Source organism: Penicillium cosmopolitanum (assembly GCF_028827165.1).
Source record: "Penicillium cosmopolitanum strain IBT 29677 chromosome Unknown utg000011l:1.0-3548175.0:1.0-3550911.0, whole genome shotgun sequence".
NCBI lineage: Eukaryota > Fungi > Ascomycota > Eurotiomycetes > Eurotiales > Aspergillaceae > Penicillium > Penicillium cosmopolitanum.
The window spans coordinates 2,328,766-2,353,831 of NW_026622681.1; the positions used below are offsets into that span (position 1 = coordinate 2,328,766).

At 51.3% G+C, this 25,066-nt stretch overlaps 9 protein-coding genes across 9 annotated transcripts; 4 read left to right on the top strand and 5 right to left on the bottom strand.

Annotated features, from left to right (window-relative positions):
* Positions 1 to 697: 697 nt before the first annotated feature.
* Positions 698 to 4,482, bottom strand: N7509_012375 (uncharacterized protein; the record flags this gene model as incomplete). The annotated part of the gene is made up of 4 exons (XM_056637012.1): positions 698 to 972; positions 1,050 to 1,611; positions 1,635 to 3,887; positions 3,946 to 4,482. 4 exons carry the CDS (start codon positions 4,480 to 4,482, stop codon positions 698 to 700), a joined length of 3,627 nt encoding a protein of 1,208 aa, XP_056483042.1.
* A 456-nt stretch (positions 4,483 to 4,938) lies between these two features.
* On the top strand, positions 4,939 to 6,017 carry N7509_012376 (HMG-box domain-containing protein; the record flags this gene model as incomplete). Its single annotated transcript, XM_056637013.1, has 3 exons — positions 4,939 to 5,466; positions 5,536 to 5,838; positions 5,916 to 6,017. 3 exons carry the CDS (start codon positions 4,939 to 4,941, stop codon positions 6,015 to 6,017), a joined length of 933 nt encoding a protein of 310 aa, XP_056483043.1.
* Positions 6,018 to 8,356: 2,339 nt separating this feature from the next.
* On the top strand, positions 8,357 to 13,703 carry N7509_012377 (uncharacterized protein; the record flags this gene model as incomplete). Its single annotated transcript, XM_056637014.1, has 6 exons — positions 8,357 to 8,567; positions 8,636 to 9,204; positions 9,269 to 11,689; positions 11,734 to 12,121; positions 12,184 to 12,302; positions 12,372 to 13,703. 6 exons carry the CDS (start codon positions 8,357 to 8,359, stop codon positions 13,701 to 13,703), a joined length of 5,040 nt encoding a protein of 1,679 aa, XP_056483044.1.
* A 679-nt stretch (positions 13,704 to 14,382) lies between these two features.
* Positions 14,383 to 15,324, top strand: N7509_012378 (uncharacterized protein; the record flags this gene model as incomplete). Its single annotated transcript, XM_056637015.1, has 2 exons — positions 14,383 to 14,389; positions 14,468 to 15,324. The coding sequence occupies 2 exons, from the start codon at positions 14,383 to 14,385 to the stop codon at positions 15,322 to 15,324; spliced, it is 864 nt and encodes a 287-aa protein (XP_056483045.1).
* Positions 15,325 to 15,658: 334 nt separating this feature from the next.
* N7509_012379 (putative mitochondrial carrier protein) lies at positions 15,659 to 17,062 on the bottom strand (the record flags this gene model as incomplete). The annotated part of the gene is made up of 3 exons (XM_056637016.1): positions 15,659 to 16,578; positions 16,682 to 16,871; positions 17,033 to 17,062. 3 exons carry the CDS (start codon positions 17,060 to 17,062, stop codon positions 15,659 to 15,661), a joined length of 1,140 nt encoding a protein of 379 aa, XP_056483046.1.
* A 482-nt stretch (positions 17,063 to 17,544) lies between these two features.
* N7509_012380 (putative eukaryotic translation initiation factor 3 subunit EifCh) lies at positions 17,545 to 18,865 on the bottom strand (the record flags this gene model as incomplete). Its single annotated transcript, XM_056637017.1, has 4 exons — positions 17,545 to 18,121; positions 18,221 to 18,690; positions 18,763 to 18,802; positions 18,858 to 18,865. The coding sequence occupies 4 exons, from the start codon at positions 18,863 to 18,865 to the stop codon at positions 17,545 to 17,547; spliced, it is 1,095 nt and encodes a 364-aa protein (XP_056483047.1).
* Positions 18,866 to 19,921: 1,056 nt separating this feature from the next.
* On the top strand, positions 19,922 to 21,073 carry N7509_012381 (arylformamidase; the record flags this gene model as incomplete). Its single annotated transcript, XM_056637018.1, has 1 exon — positions 19,922 to 21,073. The coding sequence occupies one exon, from the start codon at positions 19,922 to 19,924 to the stop codon at positions 21,071 to 21,073; it is 1,152 nt and encodes a 383-aa protein (XP_056483048.1).
* Positions 21,074 to 21,410: 337 nt separating this feature from the next.
* Positions 21,411 to 22,434, bottom strand: N7509_012382 (casein kinase II subunit beta family protein; the record flags this gene model as incomplete). Its single annotated transcript, XM_056637019.1, has 3 exons — positions 21,411 to 21,902; positions 21,977 to 22,222; positions 22,375 to 22,434. The coding sequence occupies 3 exons, from the start codon at positions 22,432 to 22,434 to the stop codon at positions 21,411 to 21,413; spliced, it is 798 nt and encodes a 265-aa protein (XP_056483049.1).
* Positions 22,435 to 22,903: 469 nt separating this feature from the next.
* Positions 22,904 to 24,385, bottom strand: cbhC (putative cellobiohydrolase; the record flags this gene model as incomplete). Its single annotated transcript, XM_056637020.1, has 6 exons — positions 22,904 to 22,948; positions 23,007 to 23,248; positions 23,312 to 23,569; positions 23,628 to 23,765; positions 23,818 to 24,071; positions 24,150 to 24,385. The coding sequence occupies 6 exons, from the start codon at positions 24,383 to 24,385 to the stop codon at positions 22,904 to 22,906; spliced, it is 1,173 nt and encodes a 390-aa protein (XP_056483050.1).
* Between the last annotated feature and the right edge of the window lie 681 nt (positions 24,386 to 25,066).

Sequence of the window (25,066 nt, forward strand, 5' to 3'; positions counted from 1 at the left end):
TTGGGTCCGGGGTGGTGATAGTAGTGAACTTGAAGAGGCTACTAATGTGACTAGACAGACGATTCACTGCAGTGGCCGCCATGGACAATAACTTCATAGTAAACAACACCAAATGCAAACCTGAAGAAAGAAAGAAATTTTCACTTGTTCGACATTTGCAAAGGCAATCATACCAACCTTGGAAGTATTGGGAAATGCCGCATCAAGATGAGTGACAAATTGTGACAGCACTCTAGCACTCTAGGGTTATGGTCACCTCGGGCTCCAACTAGGGCTGCCATTCAAGTTTATACTATAGTATTTTAGTACTAGTAGTCCATCAAAGTTTGGCCTGAACCAAGGATACACTACACTTTCAGGATATTTGTAAATAGTAAGTGATGAATATATGAGCAGAGGGAATAATAATTTTAATTCTAACAGGTGCACGCTTGGACTTGATATCATCCCCAATATCCCAGCATAATATACTAACAACCTTCAAGTTCAAAACACCACTTAAAATCTCTTCAATAGAATAAAAAAGAAGAATATAATCGACCAAGCTACCTTGAAGAAGCCCCCATACATCCAGTGTATCATCATGGAACGGCTTTCGCCAGGCTTCATTTCAATCAGTTCTCAAGAGTGGTATAATACAGCATGTCCTCAATAAATTACATATCCACGCAGAGAAGTCACTGTCTCCAAGTAACCCTCAGACAACATTGTACCGGCCACTAGCCGGAGCGCGCGCATCGCTATCCGCAGCGGCGACTGTGCCCTCCTTCAGAAGACGCATGAGCTCACGCATCGCATTCGTGACAGATATCTCCGTTTCGCCCTCGACGAGGATATAAAGCTTCGCAAGGTCGTTGGGACCAGGTTCCTTGCCAGCAGCGTAAAAGTTACCCTTCGTCGTAATAGATGTACCACTTGCTTCGAGGATCTTGGCGACGTTTGTGCGGTTGGTGACGGCCCATCGTGCTTTTTCTGTAATGGAATGTGGTTAGTCAGCGTTCACGGTATCAGATGAAATGACAGGGAAAGAAAAGCGAGGCAAAACTTACGGGGAAAGTCGTTGATCTCCAGGGTAGCGTGGAATGCGCCGGCATCGGGGCCGCGGTTGTCGATGGGGACGCCGGATCTCATGACGCCGGCCTTGCTCAAACGGGCATGGATATCGGCGACGGCAGATCCGACTCTGTCCAAGGCATTCTTCCCACCTGCACTGGTGTCCTTTTCAGTCCTGTGTACGGTAATCTTGCCATCCAGATCGATACCCTTGGGCACGCCGGGTAGAGGAGCCGGAGCTGGAGCCGGAGCAGCGGTAGATTGTACAGAAGAAAGGGCCTTGATAAAGCGGTCTTCGTTCTTGTCTGATTTCTCTTCCTTGGCTTCTTCCTCCTCGCCGTCGTCACCAGTTTTGTAGGTGCGACGCTCACGCATGCGGGTTGATTCACGTTCTTGGTCAAGTCGTTCCAGACCCTTACCACCAAAGCCGGAGGCGCTGGCCTTTTCTTTGCCAGCCTTGACCTTCTCGAGGAAGTTGTCGACCATTTTCTGAACGGGCTCGGGGACCTCTTGCCCACTCTGCTTAAGAGCCTTGGCAATGTCCACGGAGTACCGTTCCTGAGTTCGGTAAGGAATGTGACGGCGGTTCCGGTGTTACCAGCACGTCCGGTACGGCCAGCACGGTGCACATAATCCTCCAGGTGGTTGGGGGCATCGTAGTTTACGACGAGCTTGAGCTGCTTGACGTCCAGACCACGAGCGGCGACAGACGTCGCAGTCATGACAGGGAAGATACCAGCCTTGAAATCCTCGATAGTAGAGTCCCGATCGATTTGGTCTTTTCCGCCATGGATAGACCCACAAGGATAGCCCTTGCGCATGAGCTCGTGGAGTAGATTATCTGCCGATTCTTGACGTTCGACGAAGATAAGCGTGCGGGAATCTTCGTTCTGATCATCCGCATAGAGGTTACCCAGATACTCAAGCAGACGAACGAACTTCTGGTCCTCATTGCGCACTTCCACGATCTGGGTAATTTCTGGAGCTACCACACTCCTCCCACCGACAATAATCTCAACCGGCTTTTTCAAAGCTTTCCGGGCGAGAGCCTCCATATTTCGGGGGAAAGTAGCAGAGAAGAGAACGGTCTGACGGTCTGGTCGAACGTTGGCCATGATTTTCATCACTTGGGGTTCAAATCCCATATCGAACATGCGATCGGCCTCATCGAGTACGCAATACGTCACACGACGGAGGTTGGTAACTCGGCCACCATTGGCTCCGAGTAGATCAATCATTCTTCCTGGAGTGCAAACAACAATCTCCGCTCCTCGCTTCAACTCGGCAATCTGGTCTTTGATCGGGGCACCACCGTACGCGCAGACAGCACGCAGACCGAGCGCCTTCAGGAAAGGCTTGCAGTCCTTGTGAATCTGGGTGGCAAGTTCGCGGGTGGGTGTCATGATCAAACCAATAGGGCCCTCCATATTGTCAAGCGGTCGCTGATCCTTGATGTGTCGGAACATTGGGATAAGGAAAGCCATGGTTTTTCCAGAACCTGTCTTGGCAACACCGATCACATCACGGCCTGACATGATCGCAGGAATTGCTTGGGCCTGAATGGAGGTCAACCCTTCGTAGCCAAGACGATCGACGACATCCAGAGTTTGGACGCCCATTCCGCACTGGGACCATTTCTGGACAGGCTTCGGGATATCGAGGCCGCGGACCTTGATGCCCTCCAACTCGTGACGTAGGTTGGCTACCTCCTCCTCGCTCATATCGGCAAGATGACTGGGTTCGTGGTAGAACTGCTTCCGGAATGGCTCATACTCAACCTTCTTGTGATCCACTGTCGGGATTTCTTTCTTCTTCTTCTTGTTGGCCATGGCGAGAACATCATCGGCGTCCTCGTCCCCGACAGCCGTAATAGAAACATCCTCGTCATCTCCAAACATTGCTTGCGGTTGAAGTGATTTCTTTTTAGCAAATGAGACCCCAACCTTCTTCTTGGGCGGCGCTGTGGCCGCGAGCCCGGACATGAATGCATCGAGAGGATCTACTTCCTCTTCCTCCTCGTTTGTGTCGACCTCCATTTCAGCAGCCTCCGGCTGCTCGTTTGAGGCATCTTCCATTGTGACATCTGCTGTTGGATGAGATTCAGAGGATTCTGGAACATCTCCTTGTGTCTGGTAGGCGAGGTGCTGATTTTGAAGACGTTCTTCGCGTCGCTCTGCTGCAGCTCGAGCTGCCGCCGCGGCTTCTTCTTCGGTTCCACCATCCTGCATGTCGACATCATCATCTTCACCAGCATCATCAGCGGCACCAAATGAATCCTTGCTATCATCAAGTGGAGGGGTCGGGAGACGCTCAAGCTTTTTGCGCGTAGATTCCTCTTCGCCAAATCCCAAGGTCCGAGACGCAGAAGGTTTGTCAGTACCAGAAGATTGCTTTGAGCTCAATCCAAACCCGCTCACATTGCCCTTGGCTTTGAGAGGGGCGGACGCCGGAGCTGGAGCGGGTGTTGGCTTTGGCGGCACCTTGGCGGTTTGCGGGACCGCAACATCGGTTCCTAGAACGGCAGAAGGTGCGGAGCTGGTGGCTGTTACGCTCTTAGCGACAGCCTTGGGGTCGAACTTTCCGGGATAAGAGGCAGGTGTTGCAGTATCGGTTGGGGTTGCGGGCGTCTGCGGGGTACCAACGGCGGGTGAGAGACCGGACTTGCGATCAATGGCATCGAGAATGTTCCGAGCACCTCCAGCAGCTGCTTCTTGTTGTTTCTTCTCGCGCTGTTCAGCCTGCTTCTTCTTCCAGGCCTCCAGTTTGGCAAGTCGCTCGGCCTTTTTCTGTTCGTCGGTCTGGGCGGCGGGGGCGGGGGTCGACTGTTTAGATGGCTGTTCAATGTCATCAGTATCGAAGTTCACAAATAAAATATACATGCGCAAGACGTACCTCTTGTGTGCGAGACCGGGAACGTCGATTGACACCACGGTCACGGCTATCATCCCGTCTAGACTTGTGCTTCAAATCAGCAGTATCATCTGGGCGCCTGCGCTCACGATCGCGTGAATCATCTCGCCTGGGTCGGTATTCTCTGTCTCGGCTTCGACGGCGATAATCACGATCATCGTCGCGACGGCGGTCTCGGGACCGATCTCTGCGATTGGGTCGATAATTGTCTTCGTCGCGTCTGTCTAAGGAACGATCGCGCCGGCGAAAGCCATCTCGATCGCGGCCATTATCACGATCACGGTATCGGCGCTTTATATCCCAATCAAAAGAGTTAGACCATCGTACTCGTTGAGCCTTGTGCGCTAACTCGGCGGGGTGGCGTTTATGACATACCTCTGGGCTGCGAGACCTGCGGTATCCGCGACCATCGTCCCGGCGATTTCTTTCATATCGATCATCTTCTCTGCGAGGTCGTCGCGATGAGGAGTATGTGCTGCCTACAGGAGATGGTGAGCGAGTATCCCCGTGGCGAGCCATTGTTGCAGGGCAACGATGAGTGAGTATTACTGCAAACTCAAAAGCACCGGGATGTCGAGCAAATAGGCCTGCAAGGATCACCGCGCTTCCATGTAAGTTGTTGAAAAATGAGGGCTTTCAGGGCGGCCGGTGAATCTGGTGGTTGCTTGACACCAATCTACCTCTGGGAGAAGTAGAAGATTGATCCAAAGTCAACCTGATATGAAGAAGACCTTCAAGTTTCCGAACCTCGCTGGGCCGTCATTTCCTTGGGGGATCGCCGTTACAGGTCACATGACAGCGCTAGTCCCGAAGCGGAGGCTTGTTATGCTTATGTCATCGACTTTGAGACGCCCAGCCTCCTGCGACTCCGCTTGCGTCAGGGAGAGCCTCCTCTATTAGTGTTGCGCTGCCGATTGTTTAAGTGGTGATTTTGTTGATCGGACTCTTTAACTACATACTACACTTCATCTCACCATGGCTTCACAGTGGGCCTCCCGACTGGGTGCCCTCCGACACCTGCAGGTCGCCAATGGCTTGTCTCGCCCTACTCGTGTGATCGAGCTGCAGAACCAACTGCGCCAACTTTCTCTCGCCTCGAGCCCCCGTTTCACAGCTCCCCGGGCCGGTCCAGCCTCTACCATCAGCTCCCAGCAGACCCAATCCTTCGCAACGACATCTGACAGCGCGAAGCCCAAGCGTGCGACCAAGACCAAGACCAAGACTGCCACCACCAAGCGCAAGAGCAGCACTTCAACCAAGAAGCCGAAGAAGGAGCTTAGCGAAGCTCAAAAGGAGAAGAAAGCGAAACGCGCGGAGATCGACCGCCGTAAGGAGCTTGTGGAGAAGGCACTCAAGGAGCCTACGAAGCTACCGCAGTCTGTCCGTGGACTTGCTATCAAGGACGCATTTGCCGAGCACCGTGGACAGCACGAGGGTACTGTCGCGATCTTCAAGGCTGCCGCTGAAAGCATCAAGGAGAAAGGCGCCGATGCTGTTAAGGAGGTACATTCATGCCAAACCCTTCCACTCCCGAGGTACCTCTTGAATCGAAGTCGTACTAACCTCAAGTAGCAATATCAAGCATTGGCGGATAAGAATCGCGCTACTAACGAAGCTGCCTACGATGCTTGGGTTCGATCCCACACCCCCCTGCAAATCAGAGAAGCAAACAATGCTCGTCGAGCCCTGGCCCGTGATCCCACCCGCAAGACCAGACTGTTCCTGATCAAGGACGACCGACTGGTCAAGCGGCCCATCTCAGCCTTCTTGCTGTTCAGCAAGGAGCGCAGCTCCGGCACTGACTTCAAGGATATGGCGTCGGCCCAAGTCGACGCTGCTAAGAAGTGGCGCTCTCTGAGCGAGTCTGAGAAGGAGGTAAGTCACCCATTCTTTTTGGCGTTTTTGCGCTGTATCAAATCGAGATGTGATTACTGACATGTATTCTCCTACAGCCCTATGTCAAGCGGGCTGCTGAGGATCGCGAACGTTATCACCGCGAGCACCTGGAGGTCTATGGAGTTGAGGCCCGCCGGTCATCGCCAAAGGAAGAGTGAATCTAGATCGATCTCTCCCAGACTGATGATTGTGTATTTTGTGCTGTGATACGGATTGGGTTGGAAAACGGTTGGGTATAGGTGGGATGGTGTCCGAGTCGCCCCTTGTGTGATTATTCTTTTTTCTTCTTATTCCTTCTGCTTTGCTTTGCTATACTTCCTGCCCTGCTCCTTTTGTTTCTTTTTTTTTGTATTTCTCAACACGTGACATATGCATGTCGCTCGACATTATTTTCCTATGTCCTTGTATTGTAGCTGTTCATGGATTGATGGATTGAATGTCACCTATCTCCAACATCTCCGCTCTCAGTGGTGGAACCCATTTTGTGTTGTCTGTCTCGGCGATCCTAGTGTCTATTTTCGACTACCGTATGAGTTAAGTCAAGCGCCACTGTTCCTCCACTGTGGAGGTTAGGTGCTAAATGCACACTTTGGATAGTACACGGGCACCTCTTTACTCCTACACACAGGATGTCGTGTTCGTATTACCGGGGTTGTATGTTGATCTCGCACTGTGCGATTGAAAGTCGGGGTATTTTGGTATTGCAGTGACAGAGTTGAGGTGTACTGTGTCTAAATCATAAAATTGGTCTTGCTTGAGTGGTGCCCATGTGCTTCCATAGCGGAGACCTTGTCCCCCGCACTCGGGTCCGTCGAAGTGGCGGTGAGAAAAAGATGTGTTGCGCGCGTGCGCAGAGCAGCCCAAGGCAGATGAAACCTGCAGTGATCGGGGAAATAGTTGGGCTAATGTGGAGGGTGGTGGTATGAGGGATTCCTAGGGAGCTAGCCAGAGGCAACTGTTTTCTAGATATTGTTGTCGAGGTATGAGTATAGTAGGCAGTAACTATGAAGAGGGCTCAGGTGCGGAAGTACGTAGTAAAGTGTATTACTTATATGGCTCTGCTATTGCTCCACACTGGCAGCGCAGAAGTACAGACAGTGGTACTTATTACTAGGCTGCATACCCTGGATACTCTTCAAGTAAACTAAAACAACTACTCTACTGTTAAAGAGTATTCCATGCAGACGGGCCTTCCCGCGGACTTAAATCGGGCACCCAAATCCATGGGCGGGGGTGAGGGGTTCCATGGTCCATCCATCCCAGTTGAGTTTATTATTTACATCACATCATTTACATTCAAGGGTATTTACATTTATTGCTTGTTTTTATTATCCCAACTAATAGCTGTGGAATATACTCTACGGAGTACTTGCGGTGTCAATATGCACGGTCGCAGAGCATCCTGGCAAATGCATTTCAGCGAATCGCCCGCTATGGCAAGGTGCAAGGGCCCTAGAAAAAAGTGGATGATGGAGGGGCGCTCTGGTGATCGATAGGCCGGGGGATCCATTTGGTCTCTGCGTCCCAGGTGCGTCTGCAGGTGATGGCTTGCTTGAATTTGCACCTTTCACTTCCAAGTACTTGGAATACCATCACATCCAAGATACTGTGCAGTTTTAGTCCAAGGTCAAGTTACTAATATTGTGTTGGGACTATCAAGTCTGCGATTGCGACTATAGGATAATTTTGTGGCGATCGGGGTTCGTCCCAGCCTTCTATTTTTTATATTTTATTTTTTCCTCTATTTTTTCTGTTTTTCCCGCCGGAGTTCGTAGCTTATTTTATGGATTGTCTCGGGAACAGGCGTTCATGGGCTTGAAAAAAGGGGGAGAATTGAATCAGATATAAAGTATCGAGGGAGGTAAGTATCTCTAGTAATTAGTAGTAGAATATGAGGATTCCTCCAGTGACCCAAGGGTATACTTCTTCGTACGAATCTTCCAAGATTGTTGCTGTCTACATTTGTACTCCGCTGGGACGATCATCCTCCACCGCCCCAACTCTCTACCAACCCAGCAGAGGCAGAGGTACTTTTCATCCCTGCCTCTCCCTCCTTCAGCTGATCCCTACTTTCTCCCTGGATTTTCTCCCCCTTGGTGGCAAAATACGATCTGAATCCTCGACTCCCTTGAACCTGCCCGCCAACTACATACTACGAACTACGAACTACTCCGCTCACCCACCCTACACCATACACCCCGGTAGAAATATCGGCACTCTCCAATCAAGCCTCAAAATCGCGCTGGCCGTGCTGGGTGGTTTTCTCGTTTTATCCACGTCTGAACGATCTCGATTGCCTCGATCTCCAGCGAACTCGACCCTCTATCGCAACTTCCTTGACTCATATATAACCTAGCGATCCTCCGCGGGGTCATTCAAGTCCAATCACCCCATGTGTTCTCCCCCATCCTCCAGCGAAACAGGTCTCTGATCTGGCCAGCGCAACCCCTGAGTCAACCAGGCGCATGCGATTTCGATCTCGATCTCGATTGCCGTCATGGAAGTGTACGCCCGGGCTCTTGACACCCCCCGCGCAGGGTCCGTCGCAAAGGAACAACAGCGCCGAGAAGATGCGGTCAACCAATACATCCAGGACATCCGGGACATTCTCGTAACGGGGTTTGAGCCAGATAGTCTATCGCAACATGGACATGGCCAGGGAGACGGATATGCACCATATGCCAAGCTCTGGAATGAATTGGAATTCCGTTCGCCTGGAATCCTCCCGTCGTACACTCCGCCAACTCACCTTCCTCCCCTCCACCATCCTACGAAGATGCCCTCGCCGATATCCCGCCGGAATACTACGATACGCTTCCTGCTATCGCCGAGCGACCGAGCGCTAAATGCGACTCTTCCGCCCCCGCTACGCCTGCGACGAAATCCCGCTCTGAAAAGTCGCATTTGGTTTGGAAGGATGCGCTTGTGGATTTTGATGTCGATTTTGGTCAGCCGGTTGGTGTTCGCGAACATAAGAAGAAAAAGCCTGCGGCGAAGAAGGCTACCCCGATTTCTGCCCCCGCTGATACTGGCGGTGGCTCGGATAATGCAGGAGGTGACGCACCCAGCGGTGATGGCGGTGGTGATGGAGGAGGTGGCGGCGATGCGGGTGGTGATGGTGGTGGAGATGATGGAGGCGGCGGCGGTGGTGATGACGATTGGAATGCTTGGGGTACCGCCGGAAGCAAGAAGAAGACGAAGAAGCAGGAAGAAGAGGAAGAGGAAGCGCGCAAAGCTGCCGAAGCTTCTGCTGCGAATAATCTCAGCTGGGCTGACGATGCAGATGGCGGCGGCGATGACTGGGCTGGATTCGCAGAAGTCGGAGGGAAAAAGAAAAAGGGCAAGGTATGCTTGTGACTCACGGTTTCTCATTCCCACTACGCTTCGTAATCGCTGACTTCAATTCTAGGATGAGGCTCCGCCGGGTGGCTTTCAAGATGTCAGCTTGAACGATAATAATGCACCCCAGCTTGACCTGAACTTCGATACTGGGCCTAAAACCGGAGGGACTGGATTCAGTTTCGGTGGATGGGGCAAGGATTGGAGTACTGGCGGTAAAGGAGATCCAGCGCTTGGGCCCATTGGTGATGCTAAAAGCACGAATCCTTGGGCAAATAATTCTAAGAAGTCAAAGACCCCTGGCGGGTTTGATTTTGGGGATCTTGGTCCTCCGGGCCCTGATCCAGTCCCCGAGGCAAAGGAAGACGATTGGGGCGCCTGGGGTACTGCCACCAGCAAAGACAAGAAAAAGAAGAAAGGGCTTCTCGACCCCGAACCAGAGCCTGAACCTGAACCGGTGGTCGAGCCCGAGCCCGAGCCCGAGCCCGAGTCTGAACCTGAAGAAGAAGCTCCCCCGGATCCATCACTTGAGACTTCTTTCCTAGGCCTCTCGAAAAAGGAACAGCGGAAGGTCAAGAAAGAGTGGGAAAAGAAGGTGAAGGATGTCGAGGAAAGGAATAAGCCGATCAGGGAAGCCAAGGAAGCCAGGAGAGCAGCCAAAGAGGAAGCAGCCCGGAAGGCCCAGGAAGAAGAGGAAGCTAAAGCTCAAGAGGCCGCCGCCGTACCTGAAGATGACTTCTCCTGGGATGTGCCCACTAAATCCAAGGACAAGAAGAAGAAGATAGATCTTCTTGCTGACCCCTTACCAGCGCCAGACCCACCCCCAGCGGATGACGACTGGATGGGTAGCTGGGGCACCTCTGGTAAGCAGAAGGATAAGAAGTCGAAGGCCGAGCCTGAGCCACTGATCGAGGATCCTCCACCGGAGCCCGTTAAAAAGGAAGACGACTGGGCTGGCTTGAATGTCACGGTCAAGGACAAAAAGAAGAAAAAGGGCAAAGAACTTGAGCCTGAACCAGAGCCGGAGCCTGAACCAGAGCCAGAACCCGAACCCGAACCAGAGCCGGAACCTGAACCTGAACCAGAGCCGGAGCTTGATCCATTATATGAAGGGTGGGCGACCTTGTCCTCCAAGGAAAGAAAGAAGCGTGAGAAGAAGTTAACACAGAAGGGGCTTGGTATTCCGGGCAAGGATGGTTTCGAGCTTCCTAGCGATAAGCCCGCCGAACCAGAGCCCGAGCCAGAGCCTATACCTGAACCTGAACCCGAACCCGAGCCAGAACCAGAACCGGAGCCGGTGCCTGAGCCGGAACCTGAGAAGCCAGCCGACGACTGGGGTAGCTGGGGTGTGACAGTGAAGAAGGACAAAAAGAAGAAGAAGGGCAAAGAAATCGAAGAACCGCCACCACCAGCACCTACTCCTCCTGCGCAGGGCCTTACCCCTGAGCCCGATGCGGATCTCCAAAACGGCGACGACATCTGGGCCGACCTTGCTCCAAAGAGTAGTAGCACAAAGAAGAAAGCCCTCGAATCCGCCAAGGAAGAAAAGCCTGCCGCCAAAGGGTTCTGGGGAAGTTTGATGGGCAGCTCTGCGAAACCCAAGACAACCAAGAAAGAATCTACTCCCAAGAAAGAAATACCAGAGGAAGACCTTCTCATCGATGTTGGGGACGATCCTAAGGAAGCCGAGCCGGAACCTGTGCCTGAACAAGAACCAGAGCCAGAGCCAGAGCCAGAGCCAGAACCCGCACCTCCTGCAGCGCCAGAGCCACCACCTGTGGACAAGTCGAAATCTAAGACAAAGACTTCAACTGCCAAACTTTCTGTGGCCGAGCGTATAAAAGCCCTCGAGCAGACAAAGAAAGACAAGGCAAAGGATCTGGGTACTAAGAGCAAGAAAAAGCCCGAACCCGAACCCGAGCCTGAAGTTGTCCCTGAGCCAGAGCCTCCTGTCGAAGAAGAGAAGGAACGCTCTAGTGACTATCTTCCTGGAAGCTTCCCTGATGAACCCGAAGCGCCTCCTGCCGAGCCGGAACCCGAACCAGAGCCAGAGCCAGCCCCTGAGCCCGAACCGGACTTGTCAAAGATGACCAAAAAGGAGTTGAAGAAGTACAAGAAAGCCCAGGCTGAAAAGGAGGCCGCTGCTGCTGCTGCTGCTGCCGCCGCCAAACCACCTACTCCACCCCCTGCGGAGGAACCACCTGCCCCAGAACCCGAGCCAGAGCCAGAGGCAGAACCTGCAGATGAAGGTGCCCCTCCAACACCTCCACCGGAGCCTGTTGAGGAGGTGCCAAAGTCATCCAAAAAGGACCGCGCCAAGGTTGAGAAGGCGAGTAGTTCAGGTTGGGGCTTCTTCGCAGGTGCTCCGCCACCAAAGAAATCGAGCAAGAAAGAGAAGAAGGTGCCAGAGGAGGTAGAGCCACCCAAGAAGAAGGAAAAGGAGAAGGCGCCAGAGCCTGAACCTGAGCCCGAGCCTGAACCAATTCCAGAGGTAGAAGATTCTCCCCCGCCAAACCGAAATCTTCCAAATCAAAGCCCAAGGAATCCGATCAAGAGCCAGAGAAATCATCTTCTGATCGCGAGAGGCGCAAGGAACGCGAAGAAAGACGGGCGGAGCGGGAATCCGCAGAGCGCGATGCTCGTTCTTCGAAGCAGCAGCGTGCAGCAAAGATGTCTAGCTTCATGTTCGGTGGACCTCCGCCGCCGCGAACAAAGTCATCTCGTAGACCAGATGGTGCTGCTGTGAAGAAACCTTCCTCCAAATCGGCTTCTAGGCGTGCGTCTGAAGATGTGGATGAAGCTGTCATGCCTTCACCTCCACCTGAAGACAAGCCTGAGGTATCGGATAAGGCCGCTAAGCTGATGGGCATCAACGCGTCGAAATCGAAACGGGACCGGCCACGTGCAGAGAGACGCAAGTCAGGTAAGACCACTGTTTCACTGAAAATATTTGCAGTAATAACTAATACTTTGTGTGTCCCGCAGCCCGAGATCCTTACGCTATTGAAGATGATGACTTGGTCATGGTTGATAAAGAAGATGCGGAAGATCAGTCGCCGAAGGAGGGTTCCAGAGGATCAGCGAAGCGAAAGTCCAAGCGAGAGGTGAGACTTGAATTCCAAAGAACTGATCAGAAAGAGGGTCATTCATTAACTAACATGGATTCTGTATAGTCCCGCCCCCGAGGCGACGATGAAGATGCCGTCCTGGTCGATGCAGAACAAGCTCGCGGAGGCCCAGATGTTCTATCGGGGCCTGATGACATTGCTTTCGTCGATGCACCTCCAAAAGAACGTCGCCTAAAACGATCCAACACGGCGCCTCCCAAGAAACAAGAAACTGGGGGAATCATGGGTCTTTTCGGTTCCTTGAGAAAGAACACCCGCCCCGAAATGCCTGATCGTCGCAAATCCCGCTCATACCGCGACGAAGAATCGAAAGGTTTCACTGAGACAGAGCGTGAAGACCGTCGACCACGCAGAGAAGATCGTCGTCGTCGCCCCGCGAAACCCGATACCGACGCTGAAGGATTCACAACAGATGCCGCAGGCGCAGCAGGCGGCGAAACCGAACCCGAAGACGCCGAGGCACGTCGAGTAGCACGTCGCGCGAAACGCTCCTCTCGCCAAGCACCCTCCGAAGCGCGCGAAATGGAAGCACGTGAAGCAGAAGAACGACGCGCCAGACGCAAAGAGAAAGAGCGAGCCCGCGAAGTCCGCGAACAACAAGCCCGAGAAGAGGAAGAACAGCGCCGACAAGCTGAAAAGGAAGCACGTCGCGCTGCACGCGAGGAGCGACGCGCAAAAGAAGAACAAGCAGCCCGTGAAGCAGAAGCTGCTGCCGAAGCCAAGGCCAATGAAAGACGCGAACGTCGTCGCCAGCGCGAAGAAGAGGCCAAGGCGAAAACCCAGGGCCGCCGCCGCTCCCGTGTTGAAGAACCCACGGACCCGTACGCAGCCGAAGAGCAGGAGAATGATCGTCGTCGGGACTCACGAACAGAGGATCCCAAGGCTCGACGTCGCAAGTCGAAGGCACCGCCTCCACCGCAAGAACAACCTCGTAAATCCCCATACGACAGGTCAGGCGGTATCAACCACGGCGATACAGGCGGGCCCAAGAAAGACAAGATCTCATCATGGGTCTATTCGCAAGCAGATGAACCTCCAGAACCTCCACCAATCATGCCTACAGTCCTCGACATGCCTCCCAACGAAGGGAACGCCGCTTCTCTCTCCTCGGACGAAGAGGTTCGTCGCGCCGCGCGCCGCCGTGCCAAACGCCGTGCCAGATATGGCGATATCCCCGATGAAGATATTGACGAGATTCGCTCACGGAAGAGAGAAGCTCAGGGTCGTGTGAAGAGTTCTTCGGGTAGTGGGGACTATGAGCGTGATCGTGGTGCGCGGTCTCATGGTAGTCGACATGGTGATCGAGAGCGGGAGCGTGCTGCGCCCCCGAGTTCGGGTGGGAAGAAGAGCTGGTTTAAAAAGCTTACTACGTTTTGATTTGCGTTGGCTGTTTGGAAATACCATTTGCAGGTACTCTGCGGATTATGTACATGTGGCGTTGAACTTTTTTCGTTGGTTTTTCTCTTTTTTGTTTGGGGACTTTTGTTTAGTCCCATTGTTTATGATGTTGATATAGCATGGGTGGCTAGGTCCACTGCTTTATTCCTTTTACGACAGATACGATACGATTACTATGATTGCAATATACTACGATTCATGCGACCTTGATACCTGATCTCTATGTGTTGGTTAATAGATACAACCTGTAGATTTAAGCTGCATCTCCCTTTTGAATTTCTTATACTTAGTGCTTTCTTTCCTGGTAATACGATTCAGGTACTACTAGTACAACCTGAAATCTCCGGAATCGACTTTCGAGATCGAGCCAGCGCTAGAACTAGTTCCGCTCTCAGTTCAATAGGTACAGTTGCAGGTTTCGGGTTGAGGCTGTCAGATTGACGCGCTCCACATTACCCATGCCACCCCAAAAGCGGACTTTGGGTCTGTATTTGGTCTCACTACCAATAATCATCCCAACTAAAATTTAATTTGCACTCGTTCTGGATCTTCTCGATTGACAATTTCTCATAGCTTTGCCTAATAATCAGATAGGTAAGGTCATTCTTTCGGGATTTCTGACCAGTGTCGTCAGTTTAAGATTCCGCGTCTACTCAGGATGTCCGGTAAGTGTGCCGACGATATGGATTTTTGGCTAGTACATATAGCTTACTAGAACTTGAACGCCGTCGATCTGACTCCAGCTCGGCTATTCCAGAAATCAGACTACAATGTTTCAAAGCTTACGACTATAGTCGAGGATTTTGATCTACTAGACCATGAAGCGTTAGATGATAAACCCGAACCAGCAAAAGCTTCAAGTTCAAAAGTCAAGTTTTTGGATACAAAACCTAAAGTAGTCGAATTTCTCGAAAGCATTCGCGTTATTTCTTCAACTACGCCATATCTTTATATCGACATAGAGGGAATAGAGCTGTCGCGACATGGTAACATTTCTATCTTAGAGGTTTACGTCCTCCCAGCCGGCAAAACCTATTTACTAGACATCTACACCTTGCAAGAGAAGGCGTTCTCAACGCTAGACTCACGAGAAACAACTCTGAAGAGAATCCTGGAATCGAACGAGATCAAAAAGGTTTTTTTCGACGTACGAAACGATTCGGACGCATTGTTTGCTCACTACGGAATTCACCTTGCTGGAATCCATGATCTTCAGTCAATGGAACTCGTCACTCGGTCCTACAGCAAGAAATTCGTCACAGGTCTTGGCAAAGGTATCGAAACGGACGCTCCGATTACACCCACTGAAAGACTAGATTGGACCCGTGCCAAAGAACGCGGTAGAGAACTCTTTGCGCCAGAGTGTGGCGGGAAGTACGAAGTATTCAACAATCGCCCATTGTCACAGGATATCCTGCAATATTGCTGCCAGGATGTTGAATTCCTACCTACACTTTGGAAGACATACGATGATAAGATGACCTCGAAGAAACGAGAGTGCGTTGTGAAGGAGAGTATCAGGCGAGTTAATCTATCCCACATGCCTAATTATGATGGAAAGGGAAGATCAAGGGCTCTGGCCCCTTTTTGCTTTGTCTGAGATCTATTTGTGGTATCCTAGAAAGTTGTTCTCGTTGCTTTTTCTGGCTTTATAGTCTGAATTCTTTCGAGACTATCAGCCGTTACGACCTCGGGAGAATCCATACAAGGAGGTCAGAGATGAAGAAAAAGGATGGTAAATGCATTGGGGAAGATATTTGGCATACTCCGAATAATTTAATATAGCTGTTAGGGACATAAAGCTTCAAACTATTTTATTTAAATGCAGGCTCTGAGCCATCGTCGAGATTGGCCAAATACTAGCATATATTGCACCAAATGTGATTGCGAGGAATCATACCTCTTCCAAGGTTCTCTTCCCCCTACCAACTCCCTCAATCAACACCCTCCAACGCCTTCCTCCGATTCTCCAAATAGAATCGCCCACCCTCATAAAGACTCAAATACAAACTCATAGAAACAGCAGTCCAACCAGCGCGAATTGCACCACCTTTGAACAACCCCCTCACGCCTTCTTTCTGTACAATCTCCCTCCCAACGGCAATCGTCCCTTTCTTACCACCTGCAGAAATACTCTTTCCCACGGGGCCCTTCTTTTCTTTAGATCCCACTCCACCATCTTCACTGGCAGACAACATAACCCGCGTCTTAACAACATCAATTGGCGTCGTAACCGTCGAAGCAACAAGTCCAGCCAGCGAAGCCGAAATACCCGTCAACCCAGCCCTCTCAATAAGTTGCTCCCTCATTCCCTCCGGAGGTCTACTACTCGCTGAAGCAGCTGCTTGATCTCCATCGAGTCTCCGAGTCGTAGTCGTTCTCGCTGTTGCCCTTCGTTTCCGTCGCCAGTCAATCGCATTAGCACGCAGATACTCGAAGAGCGGAAATTGCAAGCCCGTGAATGGGAGATTGCGGCCGACTAGCGCGGTATATCCGCTCCAAAGGCGCCAGGGTCGAGACTTGAAGCGGGAGAGCACCTGGCGCATGGCTTTCACGTTTGTACTAGTTTTGGGGGCTTGGTTGTGCTTGTGCGAGTGGGTAGAAATTTGCGAAGACTGGACCATTTGTGCGTTCTGTTTTAGGACTTCTGCCGGTGTGAGGATTAGACAGGAAACCATCTCTGCGGTTGATGAGGCGATGGCGTGGATTATTGGTGTTGGGAGGGAATGGGTGAAGGGCAGCTTTAGAGTCGTGTTTGAGTACTGCGTTTGAAATTGGGTTGTCTTTTTGGTCGAGGTTGATGAATTGTGTAGTGTGCTTTTTACTGCTTCGTAGGTTGTGAAGAATGCTCCTGCTATTTTTTGGAGAAATTGACGTTAGAAAATCATTCAAGTTTCTTTTACTCTTCGCTTTCTTTCGTCACAATTCAAGTAACTTGGGCCTGATGGAAGACGAACATGATGGAATTGTGGAAAGTACCACGCTCCACACGCCTTGGTATAAACCACGGAAAAGTACATCACGTCTAATAGCGCCGGTGCGTACATCTTTGAAGACTTGCTCGTAATTTGGTGATTGGATTCTGGTCTTTACTGTGTCGAAAGGGTAGACTATGAAATCAACGACCACTGCGGCGAAGGCTCCGGCCTATCCATAGTATCGAATTTCAGTCAACAAATTTTCAAATTGAATGCTCTCCAGATCCTGGGCTCCATTGTTCCCGGTTTTGAGCTGAACTGTCGATCGACGCGACAAAGTGCAGGTGGATCTCCGGGTGGGTATATATAGTAGTAGATGGATCAACTTACAACCCAAATGTCTGAGTGCGTGTTATACATGACAAATAGCTTGCAAGACGAGGAAAGAAGTCTAAATGATGAAATCAGAAATATTAGCAATGTTATTTGAATACTCAATCCTCTCTTCAAACCTGTATGACAGCACTGGCGGATGAAGTCATCCATATCACGTGAGATTGACTGCCCTATGCGGCTTAGGGCTAAATGATCTACGAGGTACAAAGCGGAGTACGATCGAGCAGATATCTTGGAGAGTCAAATATAAATAAAACGCTGCAATCATGTCTAACATAATTGTTTTCTATGGGCGGATGCGAGTCCATACATGTCGCGTCGCACACATCAGACAGGAAAAAGAAAAGGGGACTCGACATCGACACGGGTCATACAAAAAAAGAAGAAGAGGAAGTCGTATTAACATCCAGAGAAACATTTTCCCTCCCTACGCCGTAAAAAGGTTTCATGCAATCCCAAAATAGCCGTTCATCACCTCACCGCGTACTTGCACTTGCACTTTGCATTTATTTCGCAACCTCACCGGGGAGCAGGTTGCCCTTGGCGGCAAACATCTTGCCGGTAGTGGCCGAGACGAAAGCGTCGACCTGGCGAGAGAACTGTTCCACCTGGCGGGTGTTGAGCATGCTCTCCAGGCGGCTGGGCTCGGCGGGGAGCTTGAAGAGGCGCTGCCACTCGTCCTCGGGGAGGAGGGGCTGCTTGAGGGCGGCGCGGGTGGCGTTCTCTTGGGTGCGCTTCTGCTTCCAGTTGTTGATCTTCTGCTGCTCACGGCCGAGCACACGCTGGTAGTACTGGTAGTTGTTGGTCTCGGTGTTGTGGGCCTCGATGCTGTCCAGGAGGAGATCGCAGTTCTTCTCCAGGTAGGGATCGATGTTGAGCGCCAGGTTGTCGAAGTTGGGGGTGAGAATGGAGGATTTAGAGTAAGGGCTGGCCTCGAGGGCGGCGAGCGAGGGGGGAAGGTCGGTCGGGGCAGCGGAGGGGGTCTGCAGCTGGTGGATGAAGGAGGTGATCAGGTGCGAGTTGTGGATCTCGACGGGGAGCTCATCAAAGATGTCTTGGTAGCGGACGGTGGACTTTTGGAGACTAGAATGATGTGTTAGCTATTTTGATTTGCTTCCACTCGCGAGAAGCTTGGTCGAGTCGACCGTTTCGCAAGTCTTGTCGTGAGTCTGTGGTACGTACTCCTCGGAGCTGAACTTGTTCTCCTTGAAAGCCTCGACGAACTTGGCGGAGAGGCGGAAAGCGCGCAGGCTGAGGCTGCCCTGGGCACTGCGGCTAACGTCGTGGACAAGGGCGACTGTCCGCTCGTTCAATTCCTTCTGGTAGAAAAACTGGTTCTCGATCACGTTCATGTTGACGAAGTTGCCCATGTTGGCGCTGGTGTACCAGCCGACGCTGTTAGCGTCGACGTTGACCTCGCGCACCATACGGATCATCTCTGCTTGGTAGGCGGCGTTGGCCTTGACGCGGGGAGCAGAGGCAGCGGGGTTCGGGGCGGCGTTATCGAAGTGCGACTCGGTGGGCAGCTCGACCACGGGGAAGGGGAAAGAGTTGGTGATCTCGAGGGTGCCCTCAATGTCCATACCGACGAGGGCGCCGGTCGCGGTGGTCGGGAAGGTCTGGTTGCAGTGCTTGATGATTTTCATCACCACCTAGAGCGTCGGATATGAGTATTTCTCGCTGGCAAGGGAAGGGAAGATTTTCAAGATTCGAGGGGATCGTACCAAGGCCTCGACCTTGACGGCCGCGATGGGGGATTGTACTCTAAAAAGAGATATTAGCAAATAGACATGGCTGCAGGACAGATCTGGAGACGTACTCGGCCATATTGACGTGGGGGATGTGTTGGGATGTGAAAGACGAAGGTGGATGGCAGCCGCGAAGGTTTGTGTGCCAGCCCGACTTTGACAATCCTGGAAAGGGTTTAGCGTGGGACGGTGAGTGGTAATACCATACGGTTATCTTTGGTGTGGATGGAGGGGCAATACTGTATTCATACACCGCCTGGCAAAATTACCAGAAGTATGAATCGAACAAGGAATACAATACAATAATGATTACCCAAAGATAGTATTGACGATAGGATAAAACGAGGTTAGTAGTTTAAAAAAGGATCTAATGTTCCTAGACCTTAATATCCCGAGGGAAAAACAAGATTAAGGCGAAGGGTGGCATATTCATGCAAGTACTACCTCAAGGAAGTAGATTAGAATAAATTCTCTAGTAGAAACATCACAGTAGTAGAACATAGAAGTGGTATAAAGTAACTTGAACTTGATAATCACCAGATAGACTATGAAATAAATCGACTTCCATTGTCCTGTCAACTTGAAGTTCAAGTTCATAGAGGGGACTCTGATATTAGGATCTATCTGACCAAACCCATATATAGAACTATGGCAAACAACCGAGTCCGAGTCCTAAGGCGGATTCTCGATAAATTGCCCCGACATACTACTAGTAGTATGGGACAGGCCTTACAATGCTGGTAACATCTAGGTGGTTATTGTTGAATTTGCGACTGTTATACTACTCAAATAGTACTACTAGTACAAGTACTAGTAGTCAATGCATTGCCGTTCATGCCGCATCTATAGATCCATCCCCGTCATGACATCCTCCTCAACTAAACATGGAACGAAGTAAAGCCACTCAAATAGTTATAGAACTGTACAAAACAAAGAATCCCTCGTTCTTCTGTGTAATATATAGCATATCATAAACAAAATAAACCCATATAATTATTTTACCCCGCAATGGAAGCCGTTGGAATGTCCCACTGTTATCGACGACCCCAAGCCTTATCGAATTGACGTAGGGTCCCCCTAACCTTGGGAACTCCGACCTCCCAACTCTCACTTCGAAGCACAACCACGAAAGACAATGGCCACCGAACCAGGCAAACGAACCGTTTCTTACGGACGATTTCACAATCTACAAACAATCTCCGTGGCCACCCTCCCACCGCGCCCCAATGGTTTCTGGGTCATGTACGCTCCCCCAGACAAACAACCACCCCCACCATCTGTCGCATACGATTCCAAGATAACACAAAGATACCATGAACTAATAAAGAAAAACAGCTACATCCACGGCGGCGCCTGGCGCGACCCAACAATAACAGCAGACAGTTTCGAAAAAACCGAAAACATCCTTCGCGCAAGCCCACACCTCCCCATCGCCGGCTACGCCTCAATCTCATACAGACTAAGCCCTCACCCAAACCACCCCCAAGACGTCGAAGAAACACCAACCGAGTCCCTCCGCACGGCAAAACACCCAGACCACATCCGCGACGTCGAGGCCGCACTAGCCTTCCTCCAAAACACATACGCCTTTGGCGACAAGTACATCCTAGTCGGTCACAGTTGCGGCGCAACACTAGCCTTCCAAGCCGTCATGGGCGCTGTCGCGGGACACAGGGAAGTTCGATTCAACGGTGGTGTGAACGATTGCGGCGCTGGCGCCGAGACTATTCCCAGTTCACCGGGTCCCCTGCCACCAGCGCTGACGTCGCAACCTACCGCTATCGTGGGTGTGTCGGGGATATACGACCTGCGCAAACTGCGCGATGATCATCCCGGTATCGATGCCTATCGCGAATTCATCGAGGATGCGTTCGGCGAGGATGAGTTACTTTGGGATACGGTTTCGCCGGCGCAGATGATTGGGTCGAGGGGTGTGGAGGGTGGTTGGAAAGGGGGTAGATTGGCAATTCTCGCCCATTCCATGGATGATGAGCTTGTTGATCAGGGTCAATTGGATGTTATGTATGAGGCATTGAGGGGGTGGGAACGGGGGAAGGCGACAAGGCGGCGCTCTTCGGCGCGCTCTTCTGCGACGGTTGAGGAGTCTGGGAATGATGATGGGAGTCGGGCGGTTAGGACGATGATTATTGAGGGGGGGCATGATGAAATTTGGAGTGAGGGGGAGCAGTTGGCGAGGACTATTAAGTATGCGTTTGTGGAATTGTTGCGGATGGGAATTGCGCCTGAGCCGGAGCCGTTTGGGGGTGAAAAGGTTCCTTCGCATTGAGATGGCCTTGTTGATGAGAGTTGATGAGAGTTCACTACGACTGTTTGTCTGTTTTTCGCATGCACACTGGCATCTTTAGAGATCTATAGACTAGACTCCTAACAATTCTACGAGACATGATGATTCAAAAGTAACTTTATATTCTTCATTTCGTGTTTTTGGGCGGAGCAGTAAGAAGGAGGAATGTAGATACAAATGTCGGGGGAAACACGATTGGCCTGTGGGAGGAGGGCCATGAAAACGCCATTAGTCGTAAACGCATATCACGCAAGATCAGGTCATAGGAAAGTCCCTCATTACGCCGAATATTTGCTCATGAATGAGATCCAGGTGTGTATCAGTTGCCAAGATCCATGCGGCCCGATGCCGCATCTCCAGCCACCTTCTCCGTCTTAGCGGGGACGGGCTCCTCGCCGTAGTCGTAAGCGTCATCATCGCTCTCGCTCTCTTCGATGAATCGGTGGCTAATGTCGAATTCTGAAAGACGGTAGCCAAGATCTTCACGCTGGCCGTCTTGCCAGCGGGCAAGGGCCGCGGCGGCGTGGACCTTGAAGCCATAGATGCGAGGCTCAAATCTGCGCATGCTCTTCTCCGGGTTTAAGGCGGGGTACACCTGGAAAAGGATGGAGTGGAATGATGTGCCGAAGTAGGCACCGTCGATGGAGGCGTGACGAGAGGACTTGGGGTTGTAGATATCCTCGCACTTGGGGCAGTACAGTTTCACAGTGCTCATGTTGGGAAGATCGGCCTGGCCCATAGGGAGAAGAGGGTGCCCGTCACACATAACACGAGGGCATTTGCCAAAGTCACACTTCTTATACTTGTCAAGCTAGAGGTTTTCATTAGCTCGAGCTTATGGAGGAGGGATGGGAATACCAAAGCAGGAGTAGCTTTAGGACTTACCATTTTGGCGAGACCGCGTGTAGTCACAATGTATCTAGCATGAACCAACCCATAGAGATGACGGGCAGATTTCTCAATCTGTTCCCGCAAATCATCATCGGCATCTAGGTCAAACACATCCGTCACGAGATCGAGAGCATATTGGTAATAGGGAACCTCTGTGTTCAGGCCAGTGAGGTTGAACCGATCCGTCAGGTAATCCTCGTCGATTTCACAAAAGTACTCATTTCCCCGCGAAGAAACGAACTAAAAAATAACCGAAGAGTGGTTAGCTAACATGATCATCAGATAAGCTATATACCCGGCATCTCCAGGCCCAGTCATCGTGTTGTCGCGGGGCATATCAGTGGGGCGCCGCGGGTGGGCTGGAAAATGCCGCAAGGAAATCACGGACTCACCCAGTCTCTCCAATAGCTGGTGTAGTCACTATCCGTTTCACTGTTGAAGTCTTCCATCATGGTAAAGGCCAGCTGGTTGACCGGATCCGTTCAGGGCGGCTTCCGCGCAGTCGCAGATTAGGGCAGGGCGAAAGGCAGATGTTGGGCGGATCAACCCCGGGGTGCTGGAAACCCCGACTGCGGCACCACTGGGCAATGCCGTAGGTCTATTCGTATCGAGTTGTCGAGAATCACGGTCGAACCGCGAGAGGGAGGGCGATGAGTGGGATGAGCTGGAGATTGGGAGACTCGAGACTGGGTTTGTGCCCGCCAATTCAGGTGGGCGTGGGCGGTGAGAAGGACATTCTGCCGGATATTTATACACAGGTCGGTGTATGATCTACACTATACAATGATACGCTGCCCTCCCTTGACAAAAATGAGAAATCTTCATGGAATCTTCAAGGAAAGTCATTTCACTAATCCTAAAAACCACCATATTCATCCCCCAAAGTCAGCCACCTCTTTGCCAGATCCCCGCTTCGCCATCCTAGAACGAGGGGTTCGCATTCGCAACCAGTTGAGCAAAGTATGCCTGAATAATTCAATTAGCCAATACGGTCAAATATCGTCACCCGAGCATTGAAACTTACCTGGAACCAAGTACCGGCCTCGGGGGCTGGCTGAAGAGCATCACTATATCCACAGTGGGCGTCATACCGTGCCGAGCTACTGTCCGAGGTGCCATCACTTTCACCACCGGGCTTGACCCAAACAAAAGCATCTGCCAGGGCATCACCGGTGTTTGTAGTGGGCCGGACACCAAATCCAGTGCCCTTGACATTGCACCAATCGCCCCAAGCATTCTGCTGAGTGGGCTGGACACCATTGCGGCCTGTGAGGGTCAGTCAAGATTAGTCCATACATACAAGTGTTCAAGAAAGTCCTCCTTGCTTACCGGTATCTGTGATGAAATGGGCATCCCATCCTGCGCTCCTCAGAAGCGGCGCCATGGCGTTGATATATTTCTTTTCGTCGCAGTTGCTGTCGCCCGAGGTGTAGGAGGGGCAGCTGGACAAAGACCAGCCGTTGTAGTTGGCAACGTTTGTTGCCAGGCCACGCAGCGAAGCCGGCTGAGAGGCATTGTTGTAAACTTGAGCGTAGAGCTGAGCTGCTGGGCTCAGATTTGCAGGCCAACCAAGCCACCCAGCATGTCCTATAGTCAAGGAGTCAATCACTGTTCTGACTTGAACCCGATTAATACCAGTACTCACCGGCATCCAGGTACATCGCCACGTTATCCAAATTCAACTGGGTCACGGCATAATTGGTACACTCGAGATAGGCATCATGAGCATTCGCACACTTTGATACAGCCATATTGGTGACCAGGTTGGCCAAGCTATCGGGCTCTGTATTTCAGTTAGCTCCCGATTGTTTATTTCTAAGAGCTTTCTGACCTACCAATGACCAGAATAGTGTGTACATCCGAGTATTTTTGAAGAGTGGCACGGATATTGTCGATGTATGTCTTATACTTCGCGACTCCGCCATTAGCGATCGAATATTCGCCATTACTGGCAAGTGCAGCACAGTCACGGTCTGGCAAGTCGTAAACAACGAAAATGCCTGCGATGGGTGGGCTAGCACCAGCTGCGTTCTTTGTCTTGATGTCAGACAGGAAGTTCCCCATTGTGGAAACCTTGTCAGCCGTGTCCCTGTAACACTCGTCAGCGTGCCACATACTATCTAGAGTTTCCTTCCATCATAACCCAATTGAGATGAGATAAACTTACAACCAGTAGAAAGATGGAACCTTAGCTGCCGAGCTCGCTGCCGCCGCCGCAGAGCCCGTCATAGAGGGTAGCGCAGATGCTGAAACTTCAGATGCATAGTATGTATTAACATACTGCTGATACCCTGAAAATGGATTGCCAGTTGCGGCAGCCCTTGCAGTTATGGCTGGATTAGCAACGGCAACTGCAGTGGCAGTTGTAACCAGCAGTGGAATAAGGCTGATAATAGACCGCATCATGATAGTGTCACTCTAAGGGCCGACTGTTCAAATGCAGCTTTACTTCTTGGGGGATTGCGAATGAGTTGAACTTGAAATCTCTTAGATGGAAGTGAAGGGCTTTATATCGAGGTATTTAAACTATTTTCTTCAGTGTATCCAGACGCCATGGCGGCATTCGTACCGTGTTTCCGAAATGAGTCCCTTGCAAATCAGGGTCCAGGTACGAGGCACAGGGCCACGGACTTTCTGCAGGGCTACCCGTGAACAATGCACGTCAGAAGAATAGCCCTGAAATTTGGCTAAAATGAATCGATGCGGAGTAAGGTGATCTCGCATTTTCCTGAAACTAACTAGAATAAAAGCGCAAGCCAAGCTTGTTTCGTGCGGGCTGGCCTCCCCGTCCCCAAAATGGATGCACGTCGCCGATCTTCAGCATACATTGCTCATTTACTTTTTTCATAGAAGGTTGCTTGCCCAGGTGGTTATATCTAACACGGGTTAAGGGCCGCATTTGTTGGACGTTTTTGGCACGGAATTTTCAGGGGGGGTTTTGATTAGAGTCATGGTCGTGCATGTCGTGGTGGTGTGACTCTGCAGACTCTCCCTGTGCTACGCCGTGGCTATTAGTTATTTGCGGGGAATCCTGGGGTTACCATGTGCCCGAGTGATGAATTCTTCAGAAACTACTATAGCCGG